The sequence below is a fragment of the Chlorocebus sabaeus genome, chromosome 6 (genome assembly GCF_047675955.1).
Source record: "Chlorocebus sabaeus isolate Y175 chromosome 6, mChlSab1.0.hap1, whole genome shotgun sequence".
Lineage (NCBI taxonomy): Eukaryota > Metazoa > Chordata > Mammalia > Primates > Cercopithecidae > Chlorocebus > Chlorocebus sabaeus.
This window is the reverse complement of record NC_132909.1, coordinates 45,545,499-45,567,624: the sequence shown is the minus strand read 5'-3', so window position 1 is coordinate 45,567,624 and position 22,126 is coordinate 45,545,499. Positions and strand designations below refer to the sequence as shown.

The window sequence follows — 22,126 nt, the reverse complement described above, 5'->3', positions numbered from 1 at the left end:
AAGGCTGCAGTGAGCTGAGATCACGTCACTGCACTCCAGCCTGAGCGACAGAGAGAGGCTGTGTCTCAAAAAAGAAATAACAAAATTTAAAAATTCACTTTTCATTTTATCTCAACCCAGGGACTCTGTCATTGGCTGTGATTTCCCCTCTACTTACCTCCTTCAAGGCTTTGGGTAAATGTTGCTTCCTCCAGGAGGCTAGGGAGAATCCTGGATCCCTTCCCCAACTGGTGACCCTGTTATTCCCACAGCACTTTAAAAAAAATCGAAAAGAAACTTACATAACATAAAATTAACCATTTTATTCAGTGGCATTTAGTGTTGTACAACCAGTACCTCTGTCTAGCTCCAGAAGATTTTCATCCCCCCAAAAGGAGACGCCGTCCCTATTAGAAGTCACTCCCCATTCCCCCTCCTCAAGCGACTGACAACTATTAATCTACTTCCTGTTTCTGTGGATTTGCCTATTCTGGACATTTCATATCAATGGAGTCATACAAGAGGTGGCATTCTGGCTTCTGTCACTCTGCATCATATACTCAAGGTTCATCCAGGCTGTAGCATGGATCAGTGCCTCATTCCTTTTTATGGCTGTGTAATATTCCATAGCGTGTCTGGAACACATTGTGTTCATCCATTCATCCATTGATGGGTATTTGTGTTGTTGCTTCCTTTTGGTGGAGGTGACTAATGCTGCTATAAACATGTATGCACAGGTATCTTCTTGAGTCACTGCTGTCAACTCTTGTGGGGTGTGGACTCCTAGGAGTGGAGTTGCTGAGTCACGTAGTTACTCGATTTTAACTCTTTGTGGAACCCTCAAACTTTTCCACAGCAGTTGCACCGTTTTCCATTTCCACCAGCAACGTCTGAGGTTTTTAAAAATAATTTTCTGTACATCTTCCCCAACATGTGTTTCCTTCTGCCTTCCTCCTCTTCCTCCTCCTCCTCCTCTCCTCCTCCTCTCCTCCTTTCCTCCTCCTCCTTCTTCTTCTACTTTTTTTTTTTTTTTTTTTTAATCAAGTGTTGCTCTGTCACCCAGGCTGGATTGCAGTGGTGTGATCATAGTTCATTATAGCCTTGACCTCCTGGGCTCAAGTGATCTTCCTGCCTCAGCCTCCCCAGGTAGCTGGGACTACAGGCAAGCACAGCATGCCTGGCTAATTTTTAAGCATTTAAAAATTTTTTTTCTTTTTTTTTTAGATATGGGGTCTTGCTATGTTGGTCTGGTCTCAAACTCTTTATACTCAAGTGATTCTCTCACCTCAGCCTCCCAACGTGCTGGGATTACAGGAGTGAACCACCACACCCAGCCTGCTCCTCCCTCATCATAACCATTCTTCCTCTTCTTCCTATTTTTTTTTTTTTTTTTTTTGAGATGAACTCACTCTTTTGCCCAGGCTGGAGTGCAGTGGTGAGATCTCGGCTCACTGCAACCTCCACCTCCCGGGTTCAAGCGATTCTTGCACCTCAGCCTTCCAAGTAGCTGGGATTACAGGTGGCTACCACAACACTCAGCTAATTTTTGTATTTTTAGTAGAGATGGGGTCTCACCATGTTGGCCAGGCTGGTCTCAAACTCCTGGCCTCAAGTGATCTTCCTGCCTCGGCCTCCCAAAGTGTTGGAATTACAGCTGTAAGCCACCATACCCAACCAGTTTTTTAAATGTTTTTGTAGAGTTGGGGTCTTGCTATGTCGGTCTGGTCTCAAACTTCGTATGCCCAAGCTAACCTCTCACCTCAGCCTCCCAAAGTTCTTACAGGGGTAAGCCACCACACCCAGCCTCCTCCTCCCTGAAAATAGTCATTCTGATGCTTATGAAGTAATATCTCATTGTGGTTTTTATTTGCATTTCCCTAATAACTAATGATGTTAAGCATCTTTTCGTGGGCTTTTTGACTGTTCATATATCTTCTTTGGAGAAATGTCTATTCAAGTCCTTTCTCCATTTTAATTTAATTAATTTTTTGTAGAGATGGGGTCTTACTATGTTGTCCAGGCTCATCTGGAACTCTTAAGCTCAATTGATCCGCCCACTGGGCCTCCCAAAGTGCTGGGATTATGGGACTGAGTCACTGCACCTTGCCTGGAATCATTTTTTTTTTTTCAGGTTTGAAAATTTTGGGGTCCCTTGAAAAGAGTTTGTGGGCACTGTGCCCTCAGTCTTGTAGGTAAAATGGCCCCAAGGAAGAGTATGGGGTGAGGGTGACCCTTCCTTTCCAGGTGGCCTCCTTCTTTGCTGTGTGACTTTGGGCACATCCCTTAACCTCTCTGGGCCTCCTCATCTGTAGCAGGAACCTGTTCCTTCTTTCAATTAATTCATTCATTCATTCATTCATCAGGCCTCAGCCTAACACTCACTCGTTCATCATCACCAGTGTTAGGGTGAATTTTCCATGTTTTCCAGGTAAGGAAAAGTCTCAAATTGAGGGGCACAGCAATTCATTTGGATCAGGGCTACAGTTTTGTTCTGGGTGGTGGGAATACAGAGATATAAGATACTTTCCTGTATTCATTCGACGAACATCAGTGGAGAGCCCGTCTATGTGCTGGGCTTTGAGAACCCAGGGGTGACCAAGACAGGCCCTGCTCTCCCTTCCAGTGCTCACAGCCTGCCTCGTGGGGGAGGTGGAAACATACATGAAATCCCACAATAAGGGGACACTTACCTAAGGTGGCCAAAATTCATTACAGTGCTGTCTTAGGTTTTGCCGTTATTTGTTGGGGGTTGCGGGAACACAGATACCAAGGTCTGGTCCTGCTGTTTGTATGTGGGATGATTCTCTAGTTTGGGGGTGTCTGGCTTCAACTTGGAATGTTAACCCTGCTAACAGGCCCCATTCTGCTCATGGTAGATGGTGACTCATCTACCTTGGCCTTTTGCTAAGCTGTCCTTCTCATTCCAGCTCAGACAGGTGGGGAGTGGGTAGGTGGGGATGGGGGGGGTGAGACTTGGAGAGTTCCACTATACAATTCAAGTCACACGGCCTGACAGGGACAGAGAGTGGACTTCCTCAACCTCACTGCCCAGACAGGGACGGCTGGTCACTGCATGTTGGCTGGAACAGTAGTAACAGTGCTGAGAGGTTGCATAGCTTGTGATTTGTTGGAAAAGGTAACCTGGTATGAGGTACAGATAATTTAAGTGATTTTTATTTTATTTTTCAGGGGGACAGAGTCTCCCTCTGTTGCCCAGGCTGGAGTGCAGGGGTGCAATCTTGGCTCACTGCAACCTCCGCCTCCCAGGTTCAAATGATTCTCGTGCCTCAGCCTCCTGAGTAGCTGGGACTACAGACACGTGTCACCACGCCGGCCGATATTTTTTAAGTAGAGACGGGCTTTCATCACATTGGCCAGGCTGGTCTTGAACTCCTGACCTCAGGTGATCCACTTGCCTCGGCCTCCCAAAGTGTTAGGATTACAGGCATGAGCCACCACGCCCAGCCTCAATGCACCCATTTCACAGATGTGCCTCCTGGAGTCCAGAGAGGGCTGCTGGAACATGAAGCATCAGGCAGCACCAGGGTCCTGAGCTGGGTCAATTTTCCAACCTGGAGGTTGGAAGTGGAGGTGAGCATGAAATGAGGTGGTCATCCAGTATTCAGGACCCTCTGGCCTCCCAGGCCCCCAACCACCTTCCTCCTGTCAGCCAGACTCCCGCGCACCGTAGTCATGCTTGCTAGTTTCCACGGACACGCGTGGCCTCCCAGGAAACCCTTTCTAGAGACCGGACACGAGAGGAGTGGTTTGCATCTCATTGGAATGTTAGGCCCCGCCCCGACGGTGTATCAACTCATCCTGCTGCTAGGGGGCGCCAGAGGCCAACCCAAACTGTTGGTGAGCCGAGCAACTGCTTCTCCTTTTCACTGACGTGCCTGGGAGAAGCTGGCTTTAATTCTAATTTTTCAGAGGAAGGGATTAGGGTTTAGAGAAGGTAGATAGTCTCACAGTCTCAAAGCCAGGAGATGGTTCTAGAGCGGAGTTTTTGATGTCTATATTCTGCTGTCTTCCCTGGTAATGCCCCGGTCCACGAGGGACAGAGTGAAACCTGGGAGACTTGGCTTCTGCAGGCAGCCGGGAACCCCCAGCCCACGTTGGTACCAAATATTGAAATACATCCCGTGTAACATATAAATCCGTTGTTAAAGGATTGTTGTGATTTTGTGTATGAAATATGTGGGCAACTCGGCCAGGCGCGGTGGCTCACGCCTGTAATCCCAGCACTTTGGGAGGCCGAGGCAGGTGGATCACCTGAGCTCGGGAGTTCGAGACCAGCCTGACCAACATGAAGAAACCCCATCTCTACTAAAAAGACAAAAATTAGTCTGGTGGTGTGCCTGTAATGCCAGTTACTTAGGAGGCTGAGGCAGGAGAATCGCTTCAACCCAGGAGGCAGAGGTTGCGGTGAGCCAAGATCATGCCATTGCACTCCAGCCTGGTCAACAAGAGTCAAACTCCGTCAAAGGAAAAAAAAAACAAAACTGGACAACTCATTTAATGTAGGATGGGCTCGGCGTTTTCAGCACGTTTGTTCTATTTTAGTTTGGATTTTCTCATTTTTTGATCTATTGATTACTCCTCCTCAGCCAGGTCTCAGAAATATTTATAGAGATCCTTGAAAAGCTCTCCCTACTTTGTCACCCTGACCCGGGAGACTCAGATGCGCACCTGGAAGACCAGAACAGACCCCTGGGTGTGAGGGGATATCTCAGAACAGAGAACCCCCTGCCACTCGCTCCATCCTAGCTCCCACCCTCCCCTGCATGGGGATCAGAACAGACTCCCCAGGTCCTGTCCTGCTTCTCCCTGTGGATCTTATCACAGTCCCTCTGCTCTGGGCCCTCCTGGGGATGGGCTCAGAACAGACATCACCCCTCCCCCTCCCCACTTCGCCTCCACTCTTCTTCATCAGGGAGCTCAGAACAGCCCCCCAGCCCCGCCTGCCCCCGGAGGAGTGCTTGGAACCCAGACAATCCCCTACTCCGTGCTCCCACTCTGAGCTCCGTCCCGCCCTACCACTGCGGAGATTTCGGACAATCCCCTCCCCCTCCCCTCTCCTCTGCTCCCAACAGGCTCGTTACAGATTCTCCTCCCGCGGCCTGCCCACATGGGGCGGAGGAGGACTCAGAACAGCCTCCCGACTTCCATCCAGCCCTCTCTCCCCGCAGTGGGGGGCAGGTTTTTCATAGACCCGCCACTCCTCCACCAGTCCTCCCCAACTATGGGGTCAGAAGAGCCCTGCTGGGTCCCGCCCTCCGCCCTGGCCCCCCACCCCACATCTCCACCCCCACTCCCTCCCAGCTGTCCACCTCCGGAGTGGAGGGGCTCATCACCAAACCCCAACTCCTCCACCCTAGGCGGGTCTTAACAGCCGCCCGTGACCCTGCTCTCCGCCCTGGCCCCACCCACCCCCACTCCCACCTTCACCCCCATCCCGCTGTCTTACAGAGGGGCGGGGGAGGAGGGTTTCCTTTTGTTTCTTTGGGAACAGGGTCTCCCTTTGTCGCTCAGGTTGGAGTGCGGTGTGCAAGTGGAGCGATCACGGTTCACTGCAGCCTTGACCTCCCGGACTCAATCCATCCTCCCACCTCAGCCTCCGGGGTAGCTAAGCCACAGGTGCGCGCCACCACACCGGGTTAATTTTTAATTTTCGTAAAGTCAGGGTCTCACTCTGTTGCCCAGGCTGATCTCGAACTCCTGGGCTCAAGCGATCCTCCCGCCTCGGCCTCCCCAAGTGCTGGGATTACAGGCGTGCGGGGGTGGGGTGGGGGTGGAGGTTCATCACCAAACCCCACACCTCTCCTCCACCCTAGGGGGTCAGAACAGTCCCCCGGCCCCGCCCTCCTCCCCACCCCCTCCCCCGGGGTCGCGACCGCCTCGCGCCGCCTTTTCCACGCGGTACTTGCGGCGGCGCAGGCACTCGGTAAGGCTCCGTGGCTCCTGGTCCTCCAGGTCCTCTGGCAGCTGGAAGTTGCGGTCCAGCACCTCGGCTGCCTCCTGCCAGTTGGCAAAGCAGGCAGTGCCCAGGCGCTGGATCTCGTCGGCGCCGTCGCGAGTGAGCACGTCCCCGTCCGGCTTGAGCACCACAACCGCCGGCAGGCGCTCCACGGAGAACTGGCGCCCGAGGTCCCTGCGGAGTGGGCAGGTCAGTCTGGACGGATCCACATCCCTGATGCTGACCCAGAGAGCCCCACATCCCTCCTCCCAGTACTTAGGCGGCACCTTCTGTGTGCGCTGTCTCTTGCCGGGCACTGGGTAGGTGCACACCAGGACCGGAACAGGGCCAGACACTTTGGTCCCAGCGCTATATCTCCAGGACCCCAGGCATGCTCCAACCTCGGGCATTTGCGCTGGCTGTGCCATGCGCTCGGAGCGCTCTCCTCAGACATTTGCAGGCTAAGACCCTGTAGTACGGAGACCTCACATCGCAAGACACAAGGACAACGTAGTAAGACCCTGTCTCTACCAATAAATACATACATACATACATACATACATACATAAAGCAGGGCGTGGTGGTGCACTCCTGTAGTCCCAGGTACTCAGGAGGCCGAGGGAGAAGTATAGAATGAGACCACCACTTCTCCTGTTGTCCTTCCCAGCTTTTCCCCCATCTCCCCTGTTCCCTAGTTTATAAGACAGGAGAAGGGGGAGAAAGCAAAAAGTTGGAAAGAAACAGAAGTAAGATAAATAGCTAGACGACCTTGGCACCACCACCTGGCACTGGTGGTTAAAATAATAATAATAATAATAATAATAATAATAACCCCTGACCAAAACTATTAGTGTTATCTGTAAATTCCAGACATTGTATGAGAAAGCACTGTAAAACTTTTTGTTAGCTGAAGCATGTAGACCCCTATCACATTTTCCACGCTTGCTTGATTTATCATGACCCTTTTACATGGATCCCTTAAAGTTGTAAGCCTTTAAAAAGGTCACGTATTTCTTCTTCAGGGAGCTCGGTTCTTAAGACGCGAGTCCCGGCGGAATGAAAAACCTCTTCCTTCTTTAATCCGGTGTCTGAGGAGTTTTGTCTGCGGCTCCTCCTGCTACAGAAGGATCGCTTGAGCCCAGAATTTCCAGGCTGCAGTGAGCTATGATTGCATCACTGCACTCCAGCTCCGGTGACAGAGCCAGATCCTGTCTCAAAAATAGAATAACATCCCAAGGCAGTGTCTTTCTCCGAAGTTCCTTTCAGCATCCAACGTCAGGTATGGTTTTTAAAATTTCTCCTGCTTGGCGGGCGCGGTGGCTCATGCCTATAATCTCAGCACTTTGGGAGGCTGAGATAGGCAGCTCACCGGAGGCCAGGAGTTCGAGACCAGCTTGGCTAACATGGTGAAACCCCATCTCTACTAAAAATACAAAGAAATCAGCCGGGTGTGGTGGCAGGCGCCTGTAATCCCAGCTACCAGGGAGGCTGAGGCACGAGAATCGCTTGAACCCTGGAGGCGGAGGTTGCAGCCAGCCGAGATTGTGCCACTGCACTCCAGCCTGGAAGACGAAGGAAAAAAAAATTCTCCTGCCTTATCATTTTCTCCTACAACAGAACTGTAGATTCAAGGACACAGGTTTCTGTCACCATCCACTGGTGTTCCCAGTGCCTGAAGCAGTGGAGGGACACAGTGTAAGTGCTCAGGAAACATATATAGGATGAATGAATGAATGAATGAATGAATGAGTATTGCTAAAAGTCAGAGAGAGGGTGCGGTGGCTCATGCCTGTAATCTCAGCACTTTGGGAGGCTGAGATGGGTGGGTCACCAGAGGTCATGAGTTTGAGACCAGCCTGGCCAACATGGTGAAACCTCATCTCTGCTAAAAATACAAAAAAATTAGCTGGGTGTGATGACGAGTGCCTGTAATCCCAGCTACTCAGGAGGCTGAGGCAGGAAAATTGCTTGAACCTGGGAGGCCAAGGTTGCAGCGAGCCAAGATTGTGCCACTGCACTCCAGCCTGGGCAGAAGAGCGAGACGGTCAAAAAAAAAAAAAAAAAAAAAAAAAAACAGGCTGGGCACGGTGGCTCAAGCTTGTAATCCCAGCACTTTGGGAGGCCGAGACGGGTGGATCGCGAGGTCAGGAGATCGAGACCATTCTGGCTAACACGGTGAAACCCCCTCTCTACTAAAAAATACACAAAAAAAAAAACTAGCCAGGCGAGGTGGTGGACGCCTGTAGTCCCAGCTACTCGGGAGGCTGAGGCAGGAGAATGGCATAAACCCGGGAGGCGGAGCTTGCAGTGAGCTGAGATCTGGCCACTGCACTCCAGCCTGGGCGACAGAGCGAGACTCCGTCTCAAAACAAAAACAAAAACAAAAACAAAAACAAAAAACATCATAGAGAGATATGAAGCAGGGTAAGGGGTTGCTGGTTAGAGGGCATCTCTCCAAGGAGAGACGAGCTGCAATCTCTGAGCTGAGATCTGTGGGATGAAGGGGGCTGGAGAACTGGGGGAAAGGCGTTCCAGGCAGAAGGCACAGTACATGCAAAGGCCCTGAGGGTGGGATGGTCACTGGGGTACAGATCTGATCACACAGGCCATGGAGGGTCATAGTAAGGAGTATCAATTTTGTTCTTTTTTCTTTTTCTTTGAGACAGCGTCTTGCTCTGTCACCCAGGCTGGAGAGCACTGGTACAATCACAGCTCCCTGCAGCCTCAACCTTCCAGGCTGAAGCAATCCTGTGGCCTCAGCCTTCCAAGTAGCTGGACTACAGGCTCGTAACACCATACCTGGCTAATTTTTAAATTGTTTTGTAGAGACAGGGTCTCACTATGTTGCCTGAGCTGGTCCCAAACTCCTGAGCTCATGCAATCCTCCTGCCTCAGCCTTCCAAAGTGCTGGGATTACAGGCATGAGCCACTGTGCCCAGCCTCAGCTTTGTTCTAAGTCTTAAGGGAAGTCAATGGGAAGCTTTCCACATCCCTAGGAGACCCTGGACCAAACTCATCTAGGCCCAAATCCTGCACCCTCCACCCTCTCATCCTGGAGTAGAGGCAGCTGCCAAACTGGGCCCAACACCCAGAGTTCTGTTTTTTTTTTTTTTTTCCTGGCCTTGAACTCCTGGGCTCAAGAGATCCTCCCGTCTCAGCCTCCCAAGTAGCTGGGACTACAGGCACCAGGCTCAACCCACAATCCTTTATTTTTCTTTTATAATTAATTATATGTATTTTTCATTTTTTCAAAATTTTATTTATTTATTTATTTATTTATTTATTTATTTATTTGAGACAGAGTCTCGCTCTGTCGCCCAGGCTGGAATGCAATGGCGTAATCTCGGCTCACTGCAACCTCTGCCTCCCTGGTCCAAGTGATTCTCCTGCCTCAGCGTCCCAAGTAGTTGGGATTACAGGCGTCTGCCACCACACCAGGCTAATTTTTGTATTTTTAGTAGAGATGGGGTTTCACCATGTTGGCCAAGCTGGTCTTGAACTCTTGACCTCAGGTGATCCACCTGCCTTGGCCTCCTAAAGTGCTGAAATTACAGGCATGAGCCACCACGCGCAGCCTATTTTTTAATTTTTATTATTTGAGATGGAGTTTCGGTCTTGTTGCCCAGGCTGGAGTGCAATGGCGCGATCTCAGTTCACTGCAACCTCTGCCTCCTGGGTTGAAGCAATTCTCCTGCCTCAGGCTCCCAAGTAGCTGGGAATACAGGTGAGTCCCAACACAAAGCGGCCTCCCTGGGATTACAGGCATGAGCCACCGCGCCCGGCTTTTTTTGTTTGTTTGTTTAAGACAGAGTCTTGCTGTGTAGCTGAGGCTGGAATGCAGTGGCATGATCTTGGCTCACTGCAACCTCTGCTTCCTGAGTTCAAGTGATTCTCCTGCTTCAGCCTCCTGAGTAACTGGGACTACAGGAGTGTGCCACCACAGTCAGTTAATTTTTGTGTTTTTAGTAGAGATGAGGTTTCATCATGTTGGCCAGGCTGGTCTCAAATTCCTCACTTCAAGTGATCCACCTGCCTTGGTCTCCCAAAAGGCTGGGATTACAGGCATGAGCCATTGCGCCTGGCCATAGCTAACAGTTCTTAATTTCAGCCTGCTGGATCCTTCCATGGCCCTTTTCCAGACTGCCACAAAGAGAACCCATGATACTTACAAAATCCCATGAGTAGATTGCCAGGTTTAGCAATTAAAAATATAAGACACTCCCTCTCTTAAAAAAATAAAAATAAAAAGTTGAGGCTGGGTACAGTGGCTCACCCCTGTAATCCCAGCACTTTGGAAGGCCGAGGTGGGAGGATTGCTTGAGGGTTTGAGACCAGCTTGGGGAACATAACGAGACCCCATCTCTCTCTATTATACATATAAATACACACACTAGTTAAATTTGAATTTCGAATAAACAATGAATAATCTTTTAGTATAAGTATATCCAAATGCATGGGACATACTTACACTAAAAGAAAGATTATTTATTGTTTATCTCTTTTTTTTTCTTTCTTTTTTTTTTTTTTTTTTTTTTTTTTTTTAGAGAAAGCGCCTCCATCTGTCACCCAGGCTAGAGTGCAATGGTGGGATCATAGATTGTGCTAACTTTAAACTCCTGGGCTCAGGTGATCCTGTAGCCTCTACTCCTGAGTAGCTGGGACTACAGGCTTGAACCACCACACCTGACTACTTTTTTAAAAGTTTTTGTAAAGATATGGTCTTGCTATGTTGTTCAGGCTGGTTTTGAACTCCTGGCCTCAAGTGATCCTTCCAACTCTGCCTCCCGAAGCACTGGGATTATAGGCATGAGCCACTGCACCCAGCCTGAAATTTCATTTAACTGGACGTCCCATCTATGGGGGCTGTGGAATGGGAAATGCCCAGATAACAAACTAGTCTGGGCCGGGCGCGGTGGCTCAAGCCTGTAATCCCAGCACTTTGGGAGGCCGAGACGGGCGGATCACGAGGTCAGGAGATCAAGACCATCCTGGCTAACCCGGTGAAACCCCGTCTCTACTAAAAAATACAAAAATCTAGCCGGGCGAGGTGGCGGGCGCCTGTAGTCCCAGCTACTCGGGAGTCTCGAGGCAGGAGAATGGCGTGAACCCGGGAGGCGGAGCTTGCAGTGAGCTGAGATCCGGCCACTGCACTCCAGCCTGGGCGACAGAGCGAAACTCCGCCTCAAAAAAAAAAAAAAAAAAAAAAAAAAAAAAAAACTAGTCTGGGTGAATGTTTTGTTGAGAGGACCCTGTCTCAGGCAAGATGAGCATTTGTCTGCAGCTGGTGTCTCTGCCTCAGGGAAGGAAGCGTTGCTAGCATCGGGGAGGAATCTCCTTAGCTGCCGAGGGCAGTGGGCAGGATTCGGTGTTCAAACTCTGATGATGTCCAAACTCTGATGACCAGAAACTTCCAACTTGTTGAGTAACAAAAGGCATGACATTGGGAAAATGTCATGAAGTCTGCAAGTCACTTTCAAATCGTTTAGCACAAACTATACACATGTGTGTGGACAAAGTGAATATGGCAAAATGTTAATAATTGTGGTGGGTTTCATTGTACACTTCTTTCAACTTTTTGCTATGTGTGAACATTTTTTCATAATAAAAAGTCAAACTATACTACTGTTTACTGGGCAGCTCCTTTTGTAATTTTTTAAAGAGGATGTTTTTACATTTTTTCTTTTTTTTGAGACAGTCTCGCTCTGTTGCTCAGGCTGAAGTGCAGCGGCACGATCTTGGCTCCCTGCACCCTCTGCCTCCCGGGTTCAAGTGATTCTCATGCTTCACCCTCCTGAGTAGCTGGGACTACAGATACCCACCAGCACGCCCGGCTAATTTTTGTGTCTTTAGTAGAGACGGGGTTTCGCCATGTTGGCCAGGTTGGTCTTGAACTCCTGACCTCAGGTGTTCCACCCACCTTGGTCTCCCAAAGTGCTGGGATTACAGGCACGAGCCACTGCGCCAGGCCACCTTTCATAATTTTTCTTTTTATAATTTTAGAGATGGGGGTGGTGGTGTCTTGCTGTGTTGCCCAGGCTGGTCTTCAACTCCCAGCTTCAAGCAATCCTCCTGCCTCAGCCTCCAAAAGTGCTGGGATTGCAGGTGTCAGCCACCGTGCCTGGCTGGATATCTCCTTACAAAGCTTGAATCCAACTACCTCTCCCTCAGTTCTCATGTCCACCATGGCTCCCTGCTACCCTGAGGATCATGTCTATACTCGTTAAGGTGGCTCTGCACCACAGACCTGTCACACCTTAAGAAGATTTTGACAAATGCGTGGGCGGTGACAATAACGTTGTAAATTCAATCCTCTCCGGAATTACTTACAGTCTCCCTGAACTGGTCATTCTTTCTCTGACAGCCTCCAAACCTTTCTGGTGTGCCCTCTGCCTGGAACTCCTCCCTTTCCTCACTCTCCATCCTCCTATCATTCTTCTCCTTGGAGTCTCCCTGTATTTTATTTACTTATTACATTTTTCATTTTTTATTTTTATTTTTGAGATACGGTCTCCCTCTGTTGCCCAGGCCGGAGTGCAGTGGCACCATCTCGGATCACTGCAACTTCCGCCTCCTGGATTCAAGCGATTCTCCTGCCTCAGCCTCCCGAGTAGCTGGGACCACAGGTGTGCGCCACCAGGCCTGGCTAATTTTTGTCTTTTTCGTAGAGACGGGGTTTTGCCAGATTGGTCAGGCTGGTCTCGAACTCCTGACCTCAGGTGATCTGCTCACCTTGGCCTCCCAAAGTGCTAGGTTTACAGGTGTGAGCCACCGTGCCTGGCCTCACTTTTTTAAGAGACAGGGTCTAGCTATATTGCCCTGGCTGGAGTGCAGTGGTGTGATCAAAGCTCACTGCAGCCTCAAACTCCAGGCTCCAGTTATCTTCTTACCACAGCCTCCCAAGTGGCTGGGACTACAGGCACGAGCCACCACGCCCAGCTAGGGGTCTCTCTTTAAAGTCACTTCCTCAGGGAAGCATCCTCTGACCCCGGAACCTCACCAAGGTTTCCCTCACTGTATTTCCACTTTGTGGCCTAGCTTTGTCCTCTGAGCACTACTGCAGTTCGCTATTATATATTTGTTTTTTGGTTTTTTTTAGACAGAGTCTCCTTTTGTCGCCCAGGCTGGAGGGCAGTGGTGTGATCTCGCCTCCCTGCAGCATCTGCCTCCCAGGTTCAAACGATTCTCCTGTCTCAGCCTCCCAAGCAGCTGGGATTACAGGCGCCCACCACCATGCCCGGCTCATTTTTGTATTTTTAGTAGAGACAGGGTTTCACCATGTTGACCAGGCTGGTCTTGAACTCCCGATCTCAGGTGATCTGCCCGCCTCGGCCTGCCAAAGTCCTGGGATTACAGGGGTAAGCCACCATGCTTGGCCTTGCTATTACATAGTTGAGTCTCTCTTTTGCATCTGTTCCTCTCACTCGGCTCTAAGCTCCCTGGGGTGGCATGGAAGCTGGCATGTGGAAGTGGGTACCCTCTCTGTACCCCTTAGTTCCCAGTAGATGGACTGGCACACAGGGGCTGCTCATTCACTCTAGTTAGAATGGATGCTTCACTTTTAGCAAACATGCCCCCTCCTCCAGGAAGCCCTCCCTGCCCCTCCTCACCTCCTCAGTTCATCCTCAAAGGGCAGGAAAAGCCACTTCTTTGGCATGTCCTTGAGGAACAGGTCTTGCTGCTCCTCCGTGGAGTCCTGGGACACGTACACCAGGGCCAGTTGCGCTGCCCGCAGCACATAGAACTCATCTGTAAGCCGCACGAAGAAGTCCTTGAGGATGGGCACGAAGGCCTGGCACTGCGGACAAGCCCCGGCGCCAAAGAACAGCAGCACCAACCGGTTCTCCAACCTGCGGATGACCTCGGCCTCCGTGTCCAGCTCGTCCTGGTCATTGTTGTTGCAGATCAGGATGCGGCCAGAAAACAGGGAGGCCATGGTATCCTGGGCTGGGTGCTGGGAACGGCACGGCGTGTGGTCCCCGGTCTGCAGACTGGCTCCTCTCCCAGAAATAGAAATCTTCAGGAAGCCAGCTTAGGACTTCACTAATCTGCCTAAACCTTGACCTGAGGGGCCTCTAAGGGCAGGGGGCAGGGCTCTCTGTGTGGCCCTTCTCAGGAGAGAGCTGCAAACGAACGCATTAAGAAAACACGTAACAGACGGGTGCGCTGGCTCATACCTGTGATCCCAGCACTTTGAGAGGCAGAGGTGGGAGGATCATCTGAAGTCAGGAGTTCGAGACCAGCCTGGCCAACATGGTGAAACCCTGTCTCTACTAAAAATACAAAATTTAGTCAGGCGTGGTGGTGGGCACCTGTAATCCCAGCTACTCGGGAGGCTGAGGCAGGAGAATCGCTTGAAGCCAGGAGGTGGACGTTAGAGTGAGCTGAGATTGCGTGATTGCACTCCAGCCTAGGTGACAGAGTGAGACTCCATCTCAAAACAAACAAACAAACAAAAAAAACATGTAGCAGACAGTGACTCATGCCTGCAATCTCAGCACTTTGGGAGGCTGAGGCAGGAGGATCACCTGAGACCAGGAGTTTGAGACCAGCCTGGGTAACAGTGTGAGACCCCATCTCTACGAAAAAATTAAAAACTTAGCTGGGCATGGTGTTGTCATGAGCCTGTAGTCCCAGCTACTTAGTTGAGATCACTTGAGCCTGGGAGGTTGAGGCTGCAAAGACTTCACCACTGCACTCTATCCTGGGTGACAGAGTCTAGTGTCTAAAAATACAAAATAGGCCAGGCACGGCGGCTCATACCTGTAATCCCAAAACTTTGGGAGGTCAAGGTAGGTGGATCACCTGAGATCAGGGGTTCCAGACCAGTCTGGCCAACATGGCGAAACCCCGTCTCTACTAAAAATGCAAAAATTAGGCCTGGCACGGTGGCTCACGCCTGTAATCCCAGTGCTTTAGGAGGCTGAGGCGGGCGGATCACCTGAGGTCAGGAGTTCGAGACCATCGTGGCCAACATGGTGAAACCCCATCTCTATTAAAAATACAAAAATTAGCCAGGCATGATGGCAGGCACCTGTAATCCCAGCTACTCAGAAGGCTGAGGCAGGAGAATTGCTTAAGCCCGGGAGGCGGAGGTTGCAGTGAGCCGAGGTCGTACCGCTGCACTCCATCCAACCTGGGCAACAGAGCAAGACTACATCTCAAATTAAAAAAAAAAAAAAAAGCAAAAATTAGCCAGGTGTGGTGGTGCATGCCTGTAATCCCAGCTACTTGGGAGCCTGAGGGAGGAGAACCGCTTGAACCCAGGAGGCAGAGGCTGCAGTGAGACGAGATCGTTCCACTGCACTCCAACCTGGGGAATAGAGCGAAACTCTGTCTCCAAAATAAATAAATAAAAATAAAAATTTAAATATCTGACTTTTTTGTATGTATATTTTTTGAGACCGGGTCTCACTCTGTCAAGGCACCCAGGCTGGAGTGCAGTGGTGTGGTCATGGCTCACTGCAGCCTTGATCTCCAAAGCTTGAGTGATCCTTCTATTTCAGCGTTCCTGTTAGCTGGCACTAGAGTTGCACGCCACCACGTCTGGCTAATTTTTTTGTATTTTTAGTAGAGATGGGGTTTTGCCATATTGCCCAGGCTGGCCTCCAAATCCTGGGCTCAAGCAATCCTTCAGCCTCGGCCTCCCAAAGTGCTGGGATAACAGGCAGGAGCATGCGACTGGCCACACCTTTTTATAAATATATTAAGTCACATTGATTTACATGGACTCCACTAATTACTTCAAGGTCTAAGTCAGGGTGAGCATCTGTGATATTTTACGGTGTCTCCTATGATCAGGATGTGATATAAAGTTATCTTTGATTTCCACAGGGGACAAAGTTCCGGGGCTAGCCAACGTCTGCATTCACAGTGAGAGGACCTGATGAATTCCAGTTAGAGGCTAATGAAATGGGCCGGGCACAGTGGCTCAAGCCTGTAATTCCAGCACTTTGGGAGGCCGAGGCAGGAGGATCATCTGAAGTCAGGAGTTCAAGACCTGCCTGGCCAATGTATAGTGAAACCCCATCTCCGCTAAAAAATACAAAAATTAGCCGGGTGTGGTAGCGCACGCCTGTAATCCCAGGTACTCAGGAGGCTGAGGCAGGAGAATCGCTTAAACCTGGGAGGCAGAGGTTGCAGTGAGCTGAGATCACGCCATTGCACTCCAGCCTGGGCGATAGAGCCAGACTCTGTCTCTGAAAAACCAAACCAAACCAAACCAAACCAAACCAAACCAAACCAAAACAGGCGGGCGGGGCGCGGTGGCTCACGCCTGTAATCCTAGCACTTTGGGAAGCCAAGGCGGGTGGATCATGAGGTCAGGAGATTGAGACCATCTTGGCTAACACGGTGAAACCCCGTCTCTACTAAAAACACAAAAAAATTAGCCAGGCATGGTGGTGGGTGCCTGTAGTCCCAGCTACTTGGGAGGCTGAGGCAGGAGAATGGCGTGAGCCCAAGAGGCGGAGCTTGCAGTGAGCCAAGATCACGCCTCTGCACTCCAGGCTGGGCGAGAGAGCGAGACTCCATCTCAAAAAAAAAAAAAAAAAAAAAAAAAGAAGCAGCAGAAGCTACTGGAAATGACCTTGTATTTTTTTTTTTTCTCCATCCTCCTGAATTCTGTCTGGATCACCCACACCTTAAGATTGTAGATGTGTAGGTGTAGAAGGTTGAAAGTCATGGCCATGACCGGGCGCGGTGGCTCACGCCTGTAATCCCAGCACTTTGGGAGGCCGAGGCGGGCGGATCACAAGGTCAGGAGATCGAGACCATGCTGAAACCCCGTCTCTACTAAAAATAGAAAAAATTAGCCGGGCGCGGTGGCGGGCGCCTGTAGTCCCAGCTACTCGGGAGGCTGAGGCAGGAGAATGGCGTGAACCCGGGAGGCGGAGCTTGCAGTGAGCTGAGATTGCGCCACTGCACTCCAGCCTGGGCGACAGAGCGAGACTCTGTCTCAAAAAAAAAAAAAAAAAAAAAAAAAGAAAGTCACGGCCATTATATTATGCATCTCCAACTCCAACCCTGTCAAAGGGTAGAGATTAGTTCTGCTCCCCTCGAAACCAGGTAGGTTTCATGACTTGCTGTGACGTATCAAATGTGGTGGAATGGGCTGGGTGCGGTGGCTCAGCCTGTAATCCCAGCACTTTTGGAGGCCGACGCAGGTAGATCACTTGAGGTCAGGAGTTCGAGACCAGCCTAGACAACAATGGTGAAACCCTGTCTCTACTAAAAATACAAAAATTATCTGGGCGTGATGGTGCACGCCTGTAATCCCAGCTACTCAGGAGGCTGAAGCGGGAGAATCGCTTGAACTCAGGAGGCAGAGACGGCAGTGAGCTGTGATCGGCCATTGCACTCCAGCCTGGGAGACAGAGCATGACTCCGTCTCAAAAATAAATAAATAAAATAGAATGTGGTGGAATGTGTGAGTTCCAAAGATATCTTCATTTGATTTTATTTTTCAGAGACAGGGTCTCACTCTATCACTCAGGCTGAAGTGCAGTGGTGCAATCGTAGCTCACTGTAGTCTTGACCTCCTGGACTCATGGGATCCTCCTGCCTCTGCCTCCTGAGTAGATGGGACTACAGTGCATGCTAGCATGCCCATCTAGTTTTAAAATGTTTTGTAGAGGTCGGGTCTCACTCTTTTGCCCATGCTGGTCTGGGACTCCTGGTCTTAAGCGATCCTCCCACTTTAGGCTCCCAAAGCACTGGGATTACAGGTGCAATGTGCCTGACCTGCAGAGTATCTTTAGTTTCCTTCTGCCTCTCATTTTACTCTTGCAACTCTGTGTTGGGACCCCATGTAAGAAAACCGATCTAGGCAGGGTGAGTTTGCTCACGCCTGTAATCCCAGCACTTTGGGAAGCTGAGGCGGACGGATCTCTTGATCTCAGGAGTTCGAGAGTAGCCCGGGCAACATAGCAAAACCCCGTCTCTACAAAAAAAAAAAATACAAAAATTATCTGGGCATTGTGGTGCACCTGTAGCTCCAGCTACTCAAGGGTGCTGAGGCTGGAGGATCACTTGAGCCTGAGAGGTCAAGGATGTGGGGAGCTGAGATTATGCCACTGCACTCCAACCGCCAGGCAATAGAGTAAGACCCTGTCTAAATAAATAAATAAATAAATAAATAAATAAATAAATAAAAGCAGATCTAGGTATGGCACAGTGGCTCATGCTCATGCCTGTAATTGCAGCAATTTGGCAGGCCGAGGCAGGAAGATCGCTTGACCCCAGGAGTTCGAGACCAGCCTAGGCAATGTGGCAAAACCCTGTCTCTACAAAAATTAGCCAGGTGTGGTGGCACGCGCCTATGGTCCCAGCTATTTGGGAGGCTGGGATGGGAGGCTCTCCCTCCTGAGCCCAGGAGGTCAAGGCTGCAGTGAGCCAGGATTGCACCGCTGCACTCCAGCCTTGGCCACGGAGTGAGACCCTGTCTCAACTATAAAAAGAAAGAAGGGGCCGGGCGCGGCGGCTCACGCCTGTAATCCCAACACTTTGGGAGGCCAAGGCAGGTGGATCACGAGGTCAAGAGATCGAGACCATCCTGGCCAACATGGTGAAACCCTGTCTCTACTAAAAATACAAAAATTAGCTAGGCATGGTGGCGCATGCCTGTAGTCCCAGCTACTTGGGAGGCTGAGGCAGGAGAATCGCTTGAACCCGGGAGGAGGAGGTTGCAATGAGCCGAGATCACACCACTGCACTCCAGCCTGGTGACAGAGTGAGACTCTGTCTCCAAAAAAAAAAAAAAAAAAAAAAGAAAAGAAAAGGAAAGAAAGAGAAAGAAAGGGCGGGCAGGAAGGAAGGAAGGAGGGAAGGAAGATAGACAAAAGAAAGAAAAAGACAGAGAAAGAAGGAAGGGAGGGAGGGAGGGAAAGAAAAAGAGAGAGAGAAAGAAAGAAAGAAAGCTCTAGCTCAGAGCTCTGCGTCTCTTGTCTGTAGAGGATTAGGAGGTAAACATTTTCATCTTTGCAGTCCTTGTGGCTTCTGTTGAGAACCATAGCTCTCATCTTTCCTCCTGCTGTAGTGGGTTGAACTACAGCAGGCTCTCCCCAAAAAGATATATCCATGCCCTCACCCCCGGAATCTGTTAATGGGACCTTGTTTGGAAGAAGGAGTCTTTGCAGGTGTTACTTAGTTAAGGATCTTGAGATGACATCATCCTGGATTTTCTGAGTGGGCCTTAAATCCAATGACTGATGTTGTTATAAGAAGAGAGGGGCCAGCATGGTGGTGCACGCCTATAATCTCAGCATTTTGGGAAGCGAGACGTAGCTAGACTTTGGAACACTATGGCCTTGGGAGCATTACAATCATTCCATACAATTGAATTCACTAGAAAAGGTCCCTTTGTAGGTTCCTTTGAGCAATCTGGCAGTCCTTTTGTTTTATTGCTTTTAGTAGTGACAGGAACCCTCCATTCCTCACGTGGATTAAGTTTAACAGTCATAAGTTGAAAAGAATTGCTACCGAACACATCATGTACTTGATAAGAATCATTACTAGAGGATGGTACGGTCCACATCCAATTCTGATAAGGATAAACTAAGCAGCCAGGCGACATTCCAATGCACAGCGGTGGATATTTGTAGCCAACGGACAAATTAAAGTGCATACCTTCTTCTGAGTGAGCTGGAAACCTGTCAGCATTAGGGACTGGCATGAATGCACTATTATCAGTGTAAACTTCCACTGAGCAGTCCATCCAGGAGACGGACCGAATTAAAGGGGGAAAAGGAACATATGCCCAGTAGGTATAATTTTCAGTTGCCCCCACCGCTGGTATACTCACCACTGCACTGACCACCCCAAAGGCAGCCAGAATTATATTACCCGTCGTTTTCAGAATTCCTTATTGTAGGCCACATGGCAAGATTGTGTTGTAATGTCGAGATCATGCAATTTATGTGTCAGGCGGCAAACCTTGCCCTTCAATTTCTGATGGCTCTTCGCCTTTTGTTTCTGAGAGCTCTTCATTATGGGGAAAAGAAAGTGATTATCAGATTGTTACTGTGTCTATGTAGAAAAGGAAGACGTAAGAAACTCCATTTTGATCTGTACTAAGAAAAATTGTTTCTGCTTTGAGATGCTGTTAACCTGTAACTTTAGCCCCAACCCTGTGCTCACAGAAACATGTAGTGTATTAAATCCTAGTTTAATGGATTTAGGGCTGTGGAGGATGTGCCTTGCTGACAACATGCTTGCAGGCAGTATGCTTGGTAAAAGTCATCGCCATTCTCCAGTCTCCAGTACCCAGGGACACAATGTACTGCGGAAGGTCGCAGGGACCTCTGCCCAAGAAAGCCTGGGTATTGTCCAAGGTTTCCCCTCCCAATGAGACAGCCTGAGATACGGCCTTATGGAAAAGGAAAGAGCTTACCATTCCCCCAGCCCGACACCCGTAAAGGGTCTGTGCTGAGGAGGAGGAGTGAAAGAGGGAGGCCTCTTTGCAGTTGAGAGAAGAGGAAGGCTCTGTCTCCTGCTTGTCCCTGGGAATGGAGTGTCTTGGTGTAAAGCTCACCATTCCCATTCGTTCTATGCTGACATAGGAGAAAACCACCCTGTGGTTAGAGACGAGATCTGCTGGCAGCAATACTTCTCTGTTACTCTTTGCTACACTGAGACGTTTGGGTAAAGAGAAACATAAATCTAGCCTACGTGCACATCTGGGCACAGTACCTTTCCTTGAACTTTTTCATGATACAGATTCCTTTGCTCACGTGTTTCCCTGCGGACCTTCTCCCCACCTGTTGTCCTGCTACACTCCCCTCACTAAGATAAAAATAATGATCAATAAATAATGAGGGAACTCAGAGGCCAGCGCCAGTGCGGGTCCTCCGTATGCTGAGTGTGCCGGTCCCCTGGGGCCACTGTTCTTTCTCTATACTTTGTCTCTGTGTCTTATTTCTTTTCTGAGTCTCTCGTTCCACCTGATGAGAAATACCCACAGGTGTGGAGGGGCTGGCCCCTTCACTTCGTCCTTGGAGAAATACCCACAGGTGTGGAGGGGCTGACCCCTTCACTTCGTCCTTGGAGAAATACCCACAGGTGTGGAGGGGCTGGCCCCTTCACTTCGTCCTTGGAGAAATACCCACAGGTGTGGAGGGGCTGACCCCCTTCACTTCGTCCGTGGAGAAATACCCACAGGTGTGGAGGGGTTGGCCCCCTTCACTTAGTCCTTGGAGTTATAATGCAATTTCAGTTGCCAGGAGGGAACCCACAAGGGTTGTTGTCCTTCTCCTGGGAAAACACAAGCAAAACCCCTACCCCATGTTACCACAGTGCCTAATTCCCATTTGTCACTTTCTGCATCCTTCCAGCATACCCGCTTTCCTTTTTGTGGATCAAATTTATTTCCAGTGAACTGTTGTTCTGCTGCTGTAAAAGGTTGATTTCTTGCCAGGCTTAAGAAATTTAGCGTAAAAAGGCCAAGCGCGGTGGCTCACGCCTGTAATCCCAGCACTTTGGGAGGCCGGGGTGGGCGGATCACGAGGTCAGGAGCTCAAGACCAGCCTAGCCAAGATGGTGAAACCCTGTCTCTACTAAAAATACAAAAACATTAGCCAGGCGTGGTGGCAGGTGCTTATAATCCCAGCTACTCAGGAGGCTGAGGCAGACAATTTCTTGAACCCGGGAGGCGGAGGTTGCAGTGAGCCGAGATGGTGCCACTGCACCCCAGCCTGGGCAACAGAGCGAGACTCCATCTCAGAAAAAAAAAAGAAAGAAATTTAGTGTAAAAAGAGCCACAGATTCAACTGAGCATGAGGGGTAGGAGCCTCCCTCTTCGCTTTAGTGTCCTGTTTTCTTTCACTTGCGTCCATGTGAAGAGACCACCAAACCGGCTTTGTGTTGTGGGCGGTAAGTCACCCAGGTGCTGAGGCAGGAGACTGAGGGCATGAGCTGTTCCAGTATAATAAAGAAAATATATTAAATAAGAATAGTTACACTATAGATCATAGATATGATGATATATTGTCTCACGCGTCCGTGTAAAGAGACCACCAAACAGGCTTTGTGTGAGCAACATGGCTGTTTATTTCACCTGGGTGCAGGCGGGCTGAGTCCGAAAAGAGAGTCAGCAAAGGGTGGTGGATTCTCATTAGTTCTTATAGGTTTAGGGATAGGTGGTGGAGTTAGGAGCAATGTTTTGTGGGCAGGGGGTGGATCTCACAAGGTACATTCTCA

At 49.8% G+C, this 22,126-nt stretch overlaps 1 protein-coding gene across 1 annotated transcript; it reads right to left on the bottom strand.

Moving 5' to 3' along the window:
• Positions 1–5,599: 5,599 nt before the first annotated feature.
• On the bottom strand, positions 5,600–13,925 carry NXNL1 (nucleoredoxin like 1). The gene is made up of 2 exons (XM_007995725.3): positions 13,543–13,925; positions 5,600–6,130 (listed from the first exon to the last, which is right to left on the bottom strand). Exons 1-2 carry the CDS (start codon positions 13,866–13,868, stop codon positions 5,818–5,820), a joined length of 639 nt encoding a protein of 212 aa, XP_007993916.3. The 5' UTR covers positions 13,869–13,925; the 3' UTR covers positions 5,600–5,817.
• Positions 13,926–22,126: the final 8,201 nt, after the last annotated feature.

Excerpts from the sequence above, each read along its gene's own strand:
- NXNL1 (XM_007995725.3), bottom strand. The coding sequence starts at position 13,868 with ATGGCCTCCCTGTTTTCTGGCCGCATCCTGATCTGCAACAACAATGAC. Across the intron at positions 6,131-13,542 it reads TTTGAGGATGAACTGAGGAG|GGACCTCGGGCGCCAGTTCT; the intron begins GTGAGGAGGGGC and ends CCCACTCCGCAG.